The sequence below is a fragment of the Bombina bombina genome, chromosome 4, assembly GCF_027579735.1.
Source record: "Bombina bombina isolate aBomBom1 chromosome 4, aBomBom1.pri, whole genome shotgun sequence".
NCBI classification, from domain to species: domain Eukaryota; kingdom Metazoa; phylum Chordata; class Amphibia; order Anura; family Bombinatoridae; genus Bombina; species Bombina bombina.
This window is the reverse complement of record NC_069502.1, coordinates 1,083,570,574-1,083,587,457: the sequence shown is the minus strand read 5'-3', so window position 1 is coordinate 1,083,587,457 and position 16,884 is coordinate 1,083,570,574. Positions and strand designations below refer to the sequence as shown.

The 16,884-nt window shown below is 39.7% G+C and overlaps 1 protein-coding gene across 1 annotated transcript in view; it reads right to left on the bottom strand.

Annotated features, from left to right (window-relative positions):
- SRBD1 (S1 RNA binding domain 1) overlaps positions 1 to 16,884 on the bottom strand; it is an 823,313-nt gene that overhangs the window by 749,001 nt on the left and 57,428 nt on the right. Inside the window, exons 2-4 of the mRNA XM_053712257.1 lie at positions 13,706 to 13,776; positions 6,338 to 6,479; positions 5,642 to 5,731 (exon numbers count right to left, since the gene is read on the bottom strand). Coding sequence (XP_053568232.1) covers positions 5,642 to 5,731; positions 6,338 to 6,479; positions 13,706 to 13,776 — 303 coding nt within the window. The remainder of the gene's footprint in view (positions 1 to 5,641; positions 5,732 to 6,337; positions 6,480 to 13,705; positions 13,777 to 16,884) is intronic.

Sequence of the window (16,884 nt, the reverse complement as noted above, 5' to 3'; positions counted from 1 at the left end):
TTTCTATGTTCACCTTCCACCCGTGAGATCTGAGAAAGGCCAGAACGATGTCTGTGTGAGCCTTTGCCTTTGAAAGAGACGACGCTTGTATTAGAATGTCATCCAAGTAAGGTGCCACTGCAATGCCCCTTGGTGTTAGAACCGCTAGAAGGGACCCGAGTACCTTTGTGAAAATCCTTGGAGCAGTGGCTAGCCCGAATGGGAGAGCCACAAACTGGTAATGTTTGTCAAGAAAGGCAAACCTTAGGAACTGATGATGATCTTTGTGGATAGGAATATGTAGATACGCATCCTTTAGATCCACGGTAGTCATAAATTGACCCTCCTGGATTGTAGGTAGAATCATTCGAATAGTTTCCATTTTGAACGATGGCACTCTGAGAAATTTGTTTAGAATCTTTAAATCCAGAATTGGTCTGAAGGTTCCCTCTTTTTTGGGAACTACAAACAGATTTGAGTAAAACCCCAGTCCTTGTTCCACAGTTGGAACTGGGTGTATCACTCCCATTTTTAACAGGTCCTCTACACAATGTAAGAATGCCTGTCTCTTTATTTGGTTTGAAGATAAACGAGAGATGTGGAACCTTCCCCTTGGGGGTAGTTGAATTCTAGAAGATAACCCTGAGAGACTATTTCTAGTGCCCAGGGATCCTGAACATCTCTTGCCCAGGCCTGAGCAAAGAGAGAGAGTCTGCCCCCTACTAGATCCGGTCCCGGATTGGGGGCTACCCCTTCATGCTGTCTTGGTAGCAGCAACAGGTTTCTTGGCCTGTTTACCCTTGTTCCAGCCTTGCATCGGTTTCCAAGCTGGTTTGGTCTGGGAAGCATTACCCTCTTGTCTAGAGGCTGCAGAGTTGGAGGCCGGTCCGTTCCTGAAATTGTGAAAGGAACGAAAATTGGACTTATTCTTAGCCTTGAAAGGCCTATCTTGTGGGAGGGCATGGCCCTTACCCCCAGTGATATCTGAAATAATCTCTTTCAATTCTGGCCCAAAGAGGGTCTTACCTTTGAAAGGGATATTAAGCAATTTTGTCTTGGAAGATACATCCGCTGACCAAGACTTTAGCCAGAGCGCTCTGTGCGCCACAATTGCAAACCCTGAATTTTTCGCAGCCAATCTAGCTAACTGCAAAGCGGCATCTAAAATAAAGGAATTAGCTAACTTAAGTGCGTGAATTCTGTCCATAACCTCCTCATACGGAGTCTCTCTACTGAGCGACTTTTCTAGTTCTTCGAACCAGAACCACGCTGCTGTAGTGACAGGAATAATACACAAAATAGGTTGAAGGAGGTAACCTTGCTGTACAAAAATCTTTTTAAGCAAACCCTCCAATTTTTTATCCATAGGATCTTTGAAAGCACAATTGTCCTCAATAGGAATGGTCGTGCGTTTGGCTAGTGTAGAAACTGCCCCCTCGACCTTAGGGACTGTTTGCCATAAGTCCTTTCTGGGGTCGACCATAGGAAATAATTTCTTAAATATAGGAGGAGGGACAAAAGGTATGCCAGGCTTCTCCCACTCCTTATTCACTATGTCCGCCACCCGCTTGGGTATTGGAAAAGCGTCGGGGTGCACCGGGACCTCTAGGAACTTGTCCATCTTGCACAATTTTTCTGGAATGACCAAGTTGTCACAATCATAAAGAGTAGATAGCACCTCCTTAAGCAGTGCGCGGAGATGCTCTAATTTAAAGTTAAATGTCACAACATCAGTTTCTGCCTGCTGAGAAATTCTTCCTGAATCAGAAATTTCCCCATCTGACAAAACCTCCCTCATAGCCACTTCAGATTGGCGTGAGGGTATGACAGAGCAATTATCATTAGCGCCCTCCTGCTCTACAGTGTTTCAAACAGAGCAATCGCGCTTTCTCTGAAATGCAGGCATTTTGGATAAAATATTTGCTATGGAGTTATCCATTACTGCTGTCAATTGTTGCATAGTAACAAGCATTGGTGCGCTAGAAGTACTAGGGGTCTCCTGCGTGGGCAAAACTGGTGTAGATACAGAAGGAGATGATGTAGAACTATGTCTACTCCCTTCATCTGATGAATCATCTTGGGCAACTTTACTATCTGTGGCAGTACTGTCCTTACTTTGTTTGGACGCTATGGCACAATTATCACACATATTTGAAGGGGGAGACACTTTGGCTTCCATGCACACAGAACATAGTCTATCTGAAGGCACAGACATGTTAAACAGGCTTAAACTTGTCAATAAAGTACAAAAAACGTTTTAAAACAAAACCGTTACTGTCTCTTTAAATTATAAACAGGGCACACTTTATTACTGAATATGTGAAAAACTATGAAGGAATTGTTCAATTTTAACCAAATTTTCACCACAGTGTCTTAAAGCATTCAAAGCATTGCACCCCAAATTTCAGGCTGTTAACCCTTAAAATGTGGAAACCGGAGCCTTTTACAGTTTTAACCCCCTTACAGTCCCAGCCCCAGGCTTTGCTGCGACTTCACCAAACCCAGGGGAGTATACGATACCAAATGAAGCCTTCTTGGAACCTTTTCAACTAATTCCAGACCCACACACATGCAGCTGCATGTATTGCTCTCAAAAGTAACTGCGCAGTAATGATGCGAAAATGAGGCTCTGCCTACTACAGAGAAGGCCCTTCCTGACTGAGACGGTGTCTAAACCAGAGCCTGACGTAAAAAAAACGTTCCCCAAAGTTATAAAGTGTGGATTTCAACATCAAACTGTATAAAATGCCTAAATAAAGCAATCGATCTAGCCCATAAAAGTATCTACCAGTTTTATAGCCCATATTAAGCCCTTTATTCTGTTTGAGACTAAGAAAATGGCTTACCGATCCCCATGAGGGGAAAAATGACAGCCTTCCAGCATTACACAGTCTTGTTAGAAATATGGCTAGTCATACCTTAAGCAGAAAAGTCTGCCAACTGCTGCCCCCAACTGAAGTTATCTCATCTCAACAGTCCTTTGTGGGAACAGCAATCGATTTTAGTTACTGCTGCTAAAATCATACTCCTGTCACAAACAGAACTCTTCATCTTTTTCTGTTTCAGAGCAAATAGTACATACCAGCACTATTTTAAAATAACAAACTCTTGATAGTAGAATAAAAACTACAACTAAACACCACATACTCTTCACCATCTCTGTGGAGATGCTACTTGTTCAGAGCGGCAAAGAGAATGACTGGGGGGGCGGAGCCTGGGAGGGACTATATGGACAGCTTTTGCTGTGTTCTTTGCCATTTCCTGTTGGGGAGGAGAATATTCCCACAAGTTATGGATGATGCCGTGGACCGGACACACCAATGTTGGAGAAATGACACATAGCTGTGCTTTCTGGAGTAGACCGATCCACCCCCCTTATCAGTGTTTAACATCAGAAACACAGGCATTGTATTTTAACTGAATTCATAGCAGCTTATTTGTTTCTAGGCATGCTCCAGCAGATAATTACTGTGTATTTCTGCATTCTACCAAAGCAAAGGTGGATATAGATGCAGCCATAAAAGGAATTGTGTGGGGGGAGTTATAGCTGTACAATTCGGACACTTAAAAGAAAAGGTTAATGGCGAAGCACTGCAGTATAAATTTGCAGGTAAAGTAATTAAAGTACATATATTTTGTGCCCCTTTAAGGAGCAATTTTAGGTGAGCTCAGGAGCGTGCATGTGTCTATGGCATTATATGGCAGCAGTGTTTCCTAAGCTCCTATTAGCATACCTAGTCAACAAATGATATCCAAAGAACAAAGCTAAACCTTTTTATGCTTAAGCATTCAAATACTCTTTTCTTGCTTGAAAAAAAAACAAGGCTTTCTAATCGAATTAGTTTTTGTTAAAGTGATGGTAAACTCTCCCCTTTTTAAAATCAGATCCTGAATTTAGTGATATTTTAGATGGAGTTTAGTTCATCAGTTGTAACAAAGATGCGCTATAACTTGATTTTTAATATAGATATGAAATTCATATACGCCGTGCTCTGCCGCCCACTTCAAAAGTCAATTTTCTGTGAGCTAATGGTTTGAATTGTTGTCCAATCAGCGCTCTCCCAATATGGCACTTTTGTTGTAGCTATAGTGCTGATTGGAGGACAATTCAAACAGTTAGCTCACAGAAACACTGATTTTTGTTAAGTGGCCGGCAGAGCGGACGGTATTTGAACTTCAGATCTATATTAGAAAGTAAGTTATAGCGCATCTTTATTACAACTGAAGAATACAACTCCATCTAAAATAGCACTAACATTCCGGATCTGATTTTAAAAAGGGGAGTTTACCATCACTTTAATTGACTTTACTCAAAGAGACATTGTACTCAAATGTTATGCCATGCATATGAAAGGCAACCTTTTAAACATGTTGACATTTTTGTAAAAAAATTATATACACACACATTATATATATATACGCATACAAACAGTGTTCTCCACAGAAAATGTTGCAAGCCGGGTGGCATTATGACGTATTCGGGTAGCATTATGAAGTAACTGGGTGGGGGCAGTGTAATATTTTCTAATTTATCATTTTCTGCTATCCAAAGCAGAAATAAATTGCAAAAATGTATTAAATGATTAGCTCATTTTGACTTAATATTGACAGATGAAAATTGTAGCCAGTAAAATCGGTCATCCTGCAGCATGGGTCTCGTACTTCCTACTAATCTTTAACGGCAGATAAAAATGTGACAGCTTTACTAGCGGAGAGAAACAGCCACTGCAACTATGATAAGAAAACACTGATTTATTCCAGACAGGATTATGTATTTTTTTCGAAAAACAGATAAGAGACTACCCACAATTACATGTTTGATTGAAATAAATCAGTCCAGGGGTAATTGTCCTGCTAACGTGCAAAATCAAGCCTCAAGACAATTTTTTTTAAGTTAAAGGGACATGAAACCCAAATATTTTCTTTCATGATTCAGATAGAGAATACAATTTTAAACAACTTTCCAATTTACTTCTATTATTTAAGTTGCTTCCTTCTCTTGTTATCCTTTCCTGAAAGGTTTATCTAGGTAAGCTCAGGAGCAGCAAAGAACCTAGGTTCTAGTTGCTGATTGGTGGCTGCATATATGTACCGATTGTCATTGGCTCACTCATGTGTTCAGTTAGAAACCAGTAGTGCATTGCTGCTCCCTCAACAAATGATACCAAAAGAACAAAGTAAATTTAATAATAGAATTAAACTGGAAAGTTGTATGTTCTACCTAAATCATGAAAGAAATTGTTTGGGTTGCATGTCCCTTTAAGTATAATTATCAACCAACACAAATCTTACAAATGTTTAGCATGGCAACTCTGTTCCTAAATATATACATTTTCACTGCACATTAAATGGTATTTGTATTTCTATTGTGTCTATTCACAATCATGATGCAATGCAGAGTTTTGGTTTATTTATAAAATCAACTATTTTTTATTTTCTTTAAAAGTTGAAGTGAAGCGCTATCCCTTTTGTGCAACAAAACAAAACTATCCATACGTTTGTAAAAATATAAAAAAGCTTCCACTGTCCCAAGATCAATTTTTATTTAACTGAGAATAGTTCCACAAAAAATGTTATGTCCTACAATTCTAAAGTTTTAGAAATACAATCCGTAAGAAACACCCAATTTTATTCTCTCCATAAGTTACTTCACACACAATACCTCGCTTTTAATTTTTCGCCCTGCAGTTGCCTTGGATGCTGACAATTCCTCTGATTTCTCTGTATTCCCAGAAAGTTCAATGATTTTTTTCTAGGAGAGTGAAAAAAAATAAAATAAAAATGTTTACACTTAAAAAGTCTAATGCAGCCTGTCCATCTCAAACTACACCAGCCTATGAAGAAAATGCAATCGATCATCATTTAAATAAAATATAGTATCTGTCTTATTATTACAGCAAAAGTCATATCATCAGGTAAAGAATATGTCATAAATGGGTCTAAAATAGAAATTAAAAATATCAAGACTGCGTTACTGTTCCTGTAGATAGGCTTGTGGCTACTTCTACACGATTTACAAGATTCCAAACACACAAACCAGCAGGCATCAAAAGTTTAAATCCCTAGTGCTAAATGTGATTAAAAAACAAAGTTATATGTGGTCTGCCTTGTCATAATGAGAAACAAATGACTGAAGTGAGAGGCACACTTTTTATTGCTCTATTTTTAAATCTCAAGTCAATGAAAAACAGATTGTTATGGAATTGTGCCAATTTTGAATTGCTGGAAGAATTTGCTCAATTAGGCTGTACTTCAGATAATAAAAAAAGATACTACTACGCGTTTCTACTAACCACAACACTAAGCATGTCTTTTCATTACTAGCCTTAGCTGAAGATAGTATTTACACAGTTGTTACCTTCCTTGGTTTAGCTGTAGTCTTTTTTGTTGATGCTTTAGTCGATGGCAACTTTGCTGGTTTTTGTTGTCTCTTAGTTTTAGGAACTTTAGCTTCTGGTTTCCATTCATCTTCCTCTTGTGTGTCTTCTTCAGACTCAGACCTGTTTAACAACCATATAAAGATTTGTTTAGTAAAGGTTATCAGTATCAAGACTTAGGATCAATATTGTAAGCAAGAACCATGAACAGTACAATTTTCTAGGCCTCAGTTGTCCTCTTGCAAGTAAATATTTTGAAATGCTCCTTGCACTCTAAAAGGGATAATGCATTTAAATGAGCATGAGTCTCATACTCAAACTACGTGGACGGACGAGGAGCAGACTGGTTCCCAGGCGGATCCAGGACCTGAAGCCGGCAGCGGTCCACAGAGGCACAGACACGGAGCAGACTAGGGGACAAATGAAGCGGTAAGCCTGAGATATGCGAGCAGAGAGCATGAAAAGCAGGTGAGCGATCCGCAATTTGCACAAGTGTCCCCCAGAATGTCTGCACTATAAAACAGTAAAGTGTCATAAAGGCCTATAAGTGGACTTGACTGTGGGTGAATTTGATAACATACAGGGAGCAATTTGTCACGAACAGTGCCTCATCACTAACTTATTCGTGTGTCAGTTATACCGAGCGCAAGTCCTTGAGACCACAGAGGGGAATTTTGTTTGGATTAGCATTGAGAATTTTGCATTACATCTCTCTGGGACTCGGACAGTTACTTTCCCCAGTGTACTTTTATCCATACGTTTGGCACATTCACTATAATTTTGTGACCAATTAATGTTAAAATGGCAACAGGGTTGTTTTCACTGAGATCAATTTCCGATTTGGACTCAGAAAGATTAACCCTTGAGGATACTTTTGTTAAACAAACTGAACTATTATCCATTAGTGATGTATTTCTGGCTATGGAGCGCACCTTAATCAAAGAGTATAGGATATGGTGGGACCAAAGAGCATTGGAGAAATATTTGACCCTGGATTTGATTCCCAGAGGACTGAGAATGCATAAATTTCCCACTTTCCAGGTTGATGACCCTGACTTTTTGCAAGAATGGAATGACATTTTAAGTGACTGTTCTAAGAGACTCATGCAATTAATCATAAAATTTAAACAATGTCAATTGATTAAAATCAGGGAAGAATTGAATAAGATACAGGTGCAGTTAAATGAATTTTTAGAGCACCCCAAATATAAAGATTTTGACAAATTGTTAGGTGAAACTATCGTCAAGTTTAGAGGTGAAATTGATAACTTCAAACTAAGGAAATTTGTGAGGGATAATAATGATTATATCAGTAACAAAGTTTATACCTGGCAGATTAAATCTGGCTCTAGGACAAACAGGCCCAAGTTCAGGAGGAATAGGAGTACCCCTAAAATGGGATCAGGAGGGGAAGGTAAAAGAGTGACCTTTTCAGATAAAGACAGTACAGATGAGGATAATGAATACAAGTCAGATGAATATGGTGCAGGTGATTCTAGTGGGAACTCAGGTGATGAAGTGCAGGCATCAGTACCTAAGAGTGCCTTAAAGAGGACAGAGTCAGCACATGGTTTAGGCCAGAACAAGGCTGGTAATGATGGTAGGGTACATAGTACTAAGAAAAATAACAAAAATGTGAATGAGAGACAACAGGAGTTCCTCAGTGATAGTGAGGGGGACGTTAGACCATCAACATTCATACCCCAGACCATGGAGAATAGCCAGCAACAGGTTTTTCGGTTAGATCCGAAAGGAATAGAAGGAGGCGGAGACATAGATCAAGGAGGAAAGGGAAGGGCCAGGGCACAGCCAAAAAGAAATGCACGCAACAAATACAAAATATGACTGTCATTAATTTATCTGAAATTGTATTAACAGACCCACAGATTGAAGTACTCAGCCTGGGCTTGGGCTTTGTTCCAACCAATAAATTTGATTTATTTGAAACTATTGTTGACATAAATAGACTGGTTAGGGACTTGACCCTAAAAAAATTCTTTTGGGGATCTAGTAACCAAGAGGAAGGTTTGGAAAATCAAACTAGTAATGACTCACAGGTAACTAATGAGGCTCTCCCTAATATAACTGACATCATAGATTTCAAAGAAGGGATTGATTATTTGACCTTACATGAGTTAGGAGCTTCCAGTTCCCACTCAGAGTTCCCTGTTAAGAGGGAACATATAGGGTTTAGGCCCCAATCTATCTTTTACCCCACCAGAACCAGAGGACCCTTTATTGAAGCCTTCCATCGCAGGGTTGAGGAGGATCTGGTTAAACTCTCAGAACAGAGTAATAAGATAACACATAACCTGAGCCCAACCCAGAGATTGGCATTGGAACAGCTAGGGAAGACTGAAGATATAGTCATCAAACAAGCGGACAAGGGGGGCTGCATAGTGGTGATGGGGAGGGATAAATATGTTGAAGAGGCCTTGAGGCAGTTGACAGACACCCTGGTTTATAAAGAACTTAGCTTTAACCCAACGGAAAGATTTGGGATTGAATTGAGACATCTTTTGGATGATGGCTTGATGAGGGGGCATATTGACCAAGAGACATTTGATTATTTGTTGGTACTTAAACCTGTTATCCCTATTTTTCATCACCTCCCCAAGGTCCATAAGACCTTGGAGGAGGTGAAGGGTAGACCAATTGTCTCAGGCATAGGGTCACTTTTTGAAAGACTTTCAGGTTGGATTGAGTCCCTTTTGCAACCAGTCATTCACTTCTTGCCATCTTATCTGAAAGATACCACGCATCTCATAAAAGCAATGGATAGTGTCGTATGGGAGAAAAATTGTACATGGTTAACAGTTGATGTGGTTGGCCTCTATTCGGCCATTCCCCATGAATTCGGCATTGAAGCCGTGAGGTATATGCTGCAGAATTTTAGCAATTACCATGAGGATTTAATCGAATTTATGGTTGAGGCCCTTACCTTTCTCCTGACACATAATTATTTTAAGTTTGAGCATACTTTTTATCTCCAAAGACGTGGGACAGCGATGGGAGCTAAATTTGCCCCATCATATGCCAACCTATTTATGGGTTGGTGGGAACTGTCCCACGTCTTTGGAGATAATAACCCATTCAGAGATAGGATTAGATCCTATAAACGTTTTATAGATGATCTCCTTTTTATCTGGGTGGGGGAGATTGCTGAGATGCAAGACTTTTTGACTTATCTCAATTCCAACAGAGTGGGTTTGGAATTCACTGCCCAAACAGGGACAAGTACAATACCATATCTTGATGTGGTACTTAGGGGGGATCCTTTAAATGGTAAGGTCTCTACATCCCTATATCGTAAGCCTATTACCTCAAACTCCTTGCTTCACGCTAGGAGTAATCATCCCCGTCACACGGGGTTTGGGGTGGCCAAGGGGCAGTTCATGAGACTTAAACGGAACTGCTCCTTGGAAGAACACTTTGCAAAGGAGAGCGAGACACTAAGTTGTCTCCTCTCAGAGAGAGGTTACTCACGCAAAGTCAACAATAGAGCCCACTTGGAGGTAACTAGGATGAGTAGAAGTGAGATACTAAGGGGGAACACCAGGAAAAGGAATGGTTATGATTTAACTAGACCAACTCTGGTTACCACTTATAGCCCGCAGTTTAAGGACATTACCAGTATTGTCAGCAAACATCTACCTATACTGACAGCTGAGGACAGCTTAAGGGACTATGTGTCCAAAGGGTGCAATTTTGTCTCTAAGAGAGCATGCACAATTGGTAATTTAGTGGCACCAAGTGTACTAAGGGATAAAGAGAGGGCCAGCAGTAGTTGGCTAAGTGTGAAAGGGCATTTTAAATGCCACTTTTCTAAATGTATAGCCTGTAAGTACAGCAGAGTGACATCCACTTTCCAATCAGCAACTACTTATAGGATTTTCAATTTGTCAAATTGTACAAACTGTAGAACCCCTTTTGTAGTATACTTGGTAGATTGCTCCCAGTGTAACGGACAGTACATAGGGTGCACCACAAGGGAGGTGCGCTCCAGGATCAGAGAGCATCTAAATGATATCTCTCATGATAAAGACAGCTCAGGCCTCTCACAACACTTTATCTCTGTGCATGGGGGCGATGTTACGTCGCTCTCATGGCAGGTTATAGAATGTGTACGAACACCACCTAGAGGGGGGGACAGAGCAGCACGCCTAATGCTGCGTGAAGCCTTTTGGATCTTCAAAATGAAGACAAGAAGGCCACAGGGCTTCAATATAGAGGGGGATATAATAAATTTCTGGAAGAGATAGTAGTTTTCCCTATTCCTTTATCAAAATTATAGGGTCCCCTATTTGATCAGTACAGTAGTGATTGCCAACTCACACAATAAATACATATATATAAATATGGTGCATAAACATGAAATCTTAGGATATTAGATACCAGAAATGTATATATTGCTAGTCAAGAAGGATAATTGATTTAGAATTATATATTAGTTGAATTAGGACAAATAAGTATTCAACAATGGGCTAATTACTATTAGCTCTAATGTTTTTTCAATTATACACAAAATTCAGAACTAGCAGAGAAAGTATGCATAAGAGCACTATTTGTATATATCTATGTGTATTAAATAAATTCCTTTATTTAAACCAATTAATGGGGTAGAGCAGACACATAAATAACAAGTAACTGACCAACTAGGGGTTAATCTCATTAGACTGAGGCACCAATAGGAGATTACCATCAGATTTAAAAGGCAGGAAGGAAGGGTAACAGGTCATGTTCATGATTAAGGGACTAACCGAAACATGTAGGACTGACCAGTTCCTGAAAATGTTCTGCCTATTCTTTTGATTTTAACTTCACTGTTGCCTATCAAGATGTTTTTATCTACACTTGGATATTAAAAATAGTATGCTGGGGGCGTGTCCGGGTGGCAGCCATACTGGGTTGTTTTAATCAGTGCTCCTCTCTGAACTGCCACCTTCTAGCTGTTTTTGGAGATTTATATTCTGTCTCGGGTGGAAAATACTTGATCACTAAATAGAGGAGGAAATTCTGAAAAGATTGACACCATAAAGCTGGTTTTGTATTTGATGGGTCTGCACCCGGACATCAATAATATTTGACAGTGGCTCCAGGCCGCAATTGCAAACATTTATCCCCCCATAAGCCTAATAAGATAGTTTGAATTAGCTCACTAGCCACTACAGACGAGAGATTGACGATCATGGAGATGTCATGCAGGATGTTACAAGCTCTATTGACAAAATTGGAAGCTAAGCTTGATGATGGTATGTTCGACCTTATTGCTACAGTGAGAAGTACAAGGCGAGATACGCAGATAGCCTTTCGGCCTGCTACAGTTACACGCTCAGCATCCCCACAATGGATTACAAGAATCAGCCAGGAGGCTTCGCCCACGGAGGTGTCTCCTACTGGTTCCTGCCCGGGTGAGGAATTAATCAACCCCATCAGTTCACTTACCGACACTGCCAGAAGCCGAGATGCTCGCAAACAAGAACTTACATGGCCCAGCGATGCAGAGTGTTGATTGCGCATCATGTGAGTGTGGCGCTGGGTTGTGGGAGAGCGGCCGGCTTCCGCGGCCCAGAAGCTGCAAAACAAGTTATACCTCCCATGGGGCGGCTACAGGTGGATGTGCAGTTGCAGGCTCAGTCATACCGAATTCGCTTACATCAGATGCAGTGGGCCAAGCTTCTCTTCTGGAAAGTCGTCCAGGGTATAGCAGTACATTCCTATAGAACAGGCATAGGATGAGCTATTATGCAGCATTGGATCGTAAAGGGGGACTGGCCTGGTCCTTCATTTCACTCGATCTGACAATTTTGGGTACTGGATGAGTCAGGCTGAGTAATATTATTACTAACTTTCTAATGAGCCTACAAGTTTTATTTATCACAGACAACGATAAGACATTCTCTTGATATCCGCTGATGGATTGTTATTGTTCTTTTGGGGGTTCCATAGTACACATATGGATATTTTGGTGTGGTTTGTGGGGACTATCTAGAATCATATTTGTTCATTACATTTTTTGCTGACATAACCTAACCTATTTGCATATACAAAGGTTATTTAGAGAGGTGGGATTGAAGTTAATTTTTCCAAATATGTTTATGTGCCTCTACGATGCTAGTGTCCCCTAGAGGTCATTATGGGCTCTACTTATATGAAAGAGATATAACATGACACTAGTAATAACTTTTAAACAAAAACCCTAATGTTTGCAAATGTATGTCTGCTATGTATTATTGATGTGGGGAGTGAAAAGTCTAACAGGTTGTAAGATGAATAATGTTATTTTAGCTAGGTGTAAGCTGTTTAGTAATAAACCTACAAAGGGTGTCTCACTTTAAGGCAGTCAGGTTATGTACCTTGTTGTTCAAATTGGTCGTTATGCAGATCTGAATCATATTTTATCAGCTCTTAATTTTATGTGTGCTTGCATGACATAGCTTTAGTCAACTTAAGCACTCCACTCTGCTCTTAGTTTTCAAGTGTGGCTCTAGATTTGGTTTAACTCCTTGCTTAATCTTAATCTTCATAGTATGTTTTATACATCTTAAGTAGGCATATATGGTATCTATATTCATCAGGTTTGATGAATTATATAGCGGTATTAATTCCGCTCCTTGCTCACTGGTATGTACTTTATATCTAGCCCATTACAATGGATATTATATTTTCTATTGTGTTTTCCTTTTTATCTCTAGAGGGGTAACTCTCTTATTGTTGGGTATTGCTCAAAGTATGCCAGTTTAAAGTATCACACTACTAGACAGAATATTTTAACAAAGAGGTACTGCAGAAAATGTTAAAATAAAAGCCTAAGGTATCAAATCAGATTAACATACTTGCATTAAGAATGGCTGTTATAATATTTTTCTTCTAATATGCTTTCTTATATAAGGTTAACTAACCAATTATTGGATAATTCACTGTGATGTTGCCCTTCTGTTTCGCTGAGTGATCTCAGAAGTTGCTCATGTATCTCTTATATTTCATTATGTATGGATAGCTATTTTTATGCAGAAATGGTTTCGTTGATGACATAGCAAGAATGTTGTATTACTAAATACCTTAAATAAAAAACTTTGATTTAAAAAAAAAAAAATAGTATGCTTACTTTGGAGGATCGCAGTGTATTTCTTTTTGCTTGAATGAGTCTCATATTGGTCAACTTTACATTAATTTATGAATGTATGAGAGTGAAGGAAAATAGGAGAGACAATGGTTCAATAGAGGCATTAGGTGGTACAGAAGGGAAATATGGATGAGGAGGGAAGGGGAGGATGCATTAGAAAGTCTGTCAAAATAAGGCATTTCCAAAGATGCAGCATACAATAACCTATTGAAAGAATACATACACACTCATGAAAGACATATCCTCCTTGGGGGCTGCGGTAGCCTGTCTTGCTCTTCTTGGAAGTCCAGCCATCTAAATGTGAACACAATTAAATTAATAGAACAACCTATATGAGATCTTAGAAATTATTTCAATAAACTGTAGTCAACACATCCATAGGTATGAGGTCAAAGTAGATCTGGTCATAGGCTACAGTCTGACAATATTAATTTAATAAAAACCTGGTTAGACCAACGCATCCTCAAAAATGAGGTCTCATACAACAAATTATTTTTTTAAAGCAACATGAAACGCAATCTCATGATTCAGACAGAGCATACAAATTTAAACAACTTTCCAATTTATTTCTGTTATCAAATTATCTTCATTCTCTTGGTATCCATTGTTGAAGGAGCAGCAATTCATTACTGGGACTAGGAGTAAGCTAAACACATTGGGTGAGCTAATGATAAGGGTCATATAATGTCCTGGAATTGGCCACAACAATGGGGACCCTCAGGTTTTTAAAGGGCTCTGAACTACTTTTGATTTTTTAAACCTTGTGACTTTACTAAAAATGCAACTATTAAACTATTTTAAACCATTTATGTTGTATACAGATATTTTGCAATAAAATAATTGTTGATAACAAAATTTGCTTTAATGTCCGTTTAACTAGGGTAATGGGACTGAGGAGGGGAAAAGTTCATATTGCTTTCCATGTTTCTAAAACGTTTTTTAACCGATATCTAAGCTCAATAATAAGTGTATAAACTATCTAGACATTAGAAACTGTATCAAGTATCTTATTTGACTATCTTTAGTAAAAAGGGATGGAAGTTCTTTTCTACTTATATTATCAAATCTGCTTCATTCTCATGTTATTATTTGTTGAAGAGATATCTAGATAGGTAGCGTGCAAATTTCTGGAGCACTACATGACATCAAATAGTGCTGCTATCTAGTGCTCTTGCTAATGTATAACATTGTTGCAAAACTGCTGCCATATAGTGCTGTGGACACGTGTACACTCCTTAAAGTGAAGGTTAACTTTGATGAATGAAAGCCCGGTTTTTAAAAATACTATTAAAAACAGGGCACTTTCATTCATCAAAGTTTAGAAAGCAGCCGTTTTGATTAAAAACAAAATTTATGCTTACCTGATAAATTTATTTCTCTTGTGGTGTATCCAGTCCACGGGTTCATCCATTACTTGTGGGATATTCTCCTTCCCAACAGGAAGCTGCAAGAGGACACCCACAGCAGAGCTGTCTATATAGCTCCTCCCCTAACTGCCACCCCCAGTCACTCTACCGAAGACAAGCAAGAAAAAAGGAGAAACTATAGGGTGCAGTGGTGACTGTAGTTTAAAAATAAAAAACACCTGCTTTAAAATGACAGGGCGGGCCGTGGACTGGATACACCACAAGAGAAATAAATTTATCAGGTAAGCATAAATTTTGTTTTCTCTTGTAAAGGTGTATCCAGTCCACGGGTTCATCCATTACTTGTGGGATACCAATACCAAAGCTTTAGGACACGGATGAAGGGAGGGACAAGGCAGGAACTTAAACGGAAGGCACCACTGCCTGTAAGACCTTTCTCCCAAAAATAGCCTCCGAAGAAGCAAAAGTATCAAATTTATAGAATTTAGAAAAGGTATGAAGCGAAGACCAAGTCGCCGCCTTACAAATTTGTTCAACAGAGGCCTCATGTTTAAAAGCCCATGTGGAAGCTACTGCTCTAGTAGAATGAGCTGTAATTCTTTCAGGAGGCTGCTGGCCAGCAGTCTCATAAGCTAAGCGTATTATACTTCTTAGCCAAAAAGAAAGAGAAGTTGCCGAAGCCTTTTGGCCTCTCCTCTGTCCAGAGTAGACAACAAACAAAGCAGATGTTTGACGAAAATCCTTCGTAGCTTGTAAATAAAACTTTAAAGCACGAACCACATCAAGATTGTGTAATAGACGTTCCTTCTTTGAAGAAGGATTAGGACATAGTGAAAAAACAACAATCTCCTGATTGATATTCTTATTAGATACCACCTTAGGAAGAAACCCAGGTTTGGTACGTAACACTACCTTATCTGCATGGAAATCAGATAAGGGGAATCACATTGTAAAGCAGATAACTCCGAAACTCTTTGAGCCGAGGAGATAGCTACTAAAAACAGAACTTTCCAAGATAAAATCTTAATATCTATGGAATGCAAAGATTCAAACGGAACCCCTTGAAGAACTTTAAGAACTAAATTTAAACTCCATGGCGGAGCAACAGGTTTAAACACAGGCTTGATCCTAACTAAAGCCTGACAAAACGCCTGAACGTCTGGAACCTCAGCCAGACGTTTGTGCAAAAGAATAGACAGAGCAGAAATCTGTCCCTTTAAGGAACTAGCTGACAAACCCTTCTCCAATCCTTCTTGGAGAAAAGATAATATCCTAGGAATCCTGACCTTACTCCATGAGTAACCCTTGGATTCACACAAATGAGGATATTTACACCATATCTTATGATAGATTTTCCTGGTGACAGGCTTTCGAGCCTGAATTAAGGTATCAATGACCGATTCGGAAAAACCATGCTTTGATAGAATCAAGCGTACAATCTCCAAGCAGTCAGACATAGAGAAATTAGATTTGGATGTTTGAAGGGACCTTGAAGTAGAAGGTCCTGCTTTAGCGGCAGAGTCCATGGTGGAAAGGATGACATGTCCACCAGATCTGCATACCAAGTCCTGCGCGGCCACGCAGGGGCTATCAAGATCACCGAAGCTCTCTCCTGCTTGATCTTGGCAATCAGATGAGGGAGCAGAGGAAACGGTGGAAACACATAAGCCAGGCTGAAGGACCAGGGCGCTGCTAGAGCATCTATCAGCGCTGCCTTGGGATCCCTGGACCTGGACCCGTAACAAGGAAGCTTGGCGTTCTGACGAGACGCCATGAGATCCAGTTCTGGTTTGCCCCAAAGTTGGATCAACTGGTCAAATACCTCCGGATGGAGCTCCCACTCCCCGGATGAAAAGTCTGCCGACTTAGAAAATCCGCCTCCCAGTTCTCTATTCCTGGGATATGGATAGCTGAGAGATGGCAAGAGTGAACCTCTGCCCATAGAATTATCTTTGAAACCTCCAACATAAACAGGGGGCTCCTTGTTCCCCTGATGGTTGATATAGGCTACAGTCGTGATGTTGTCCGACTGAAA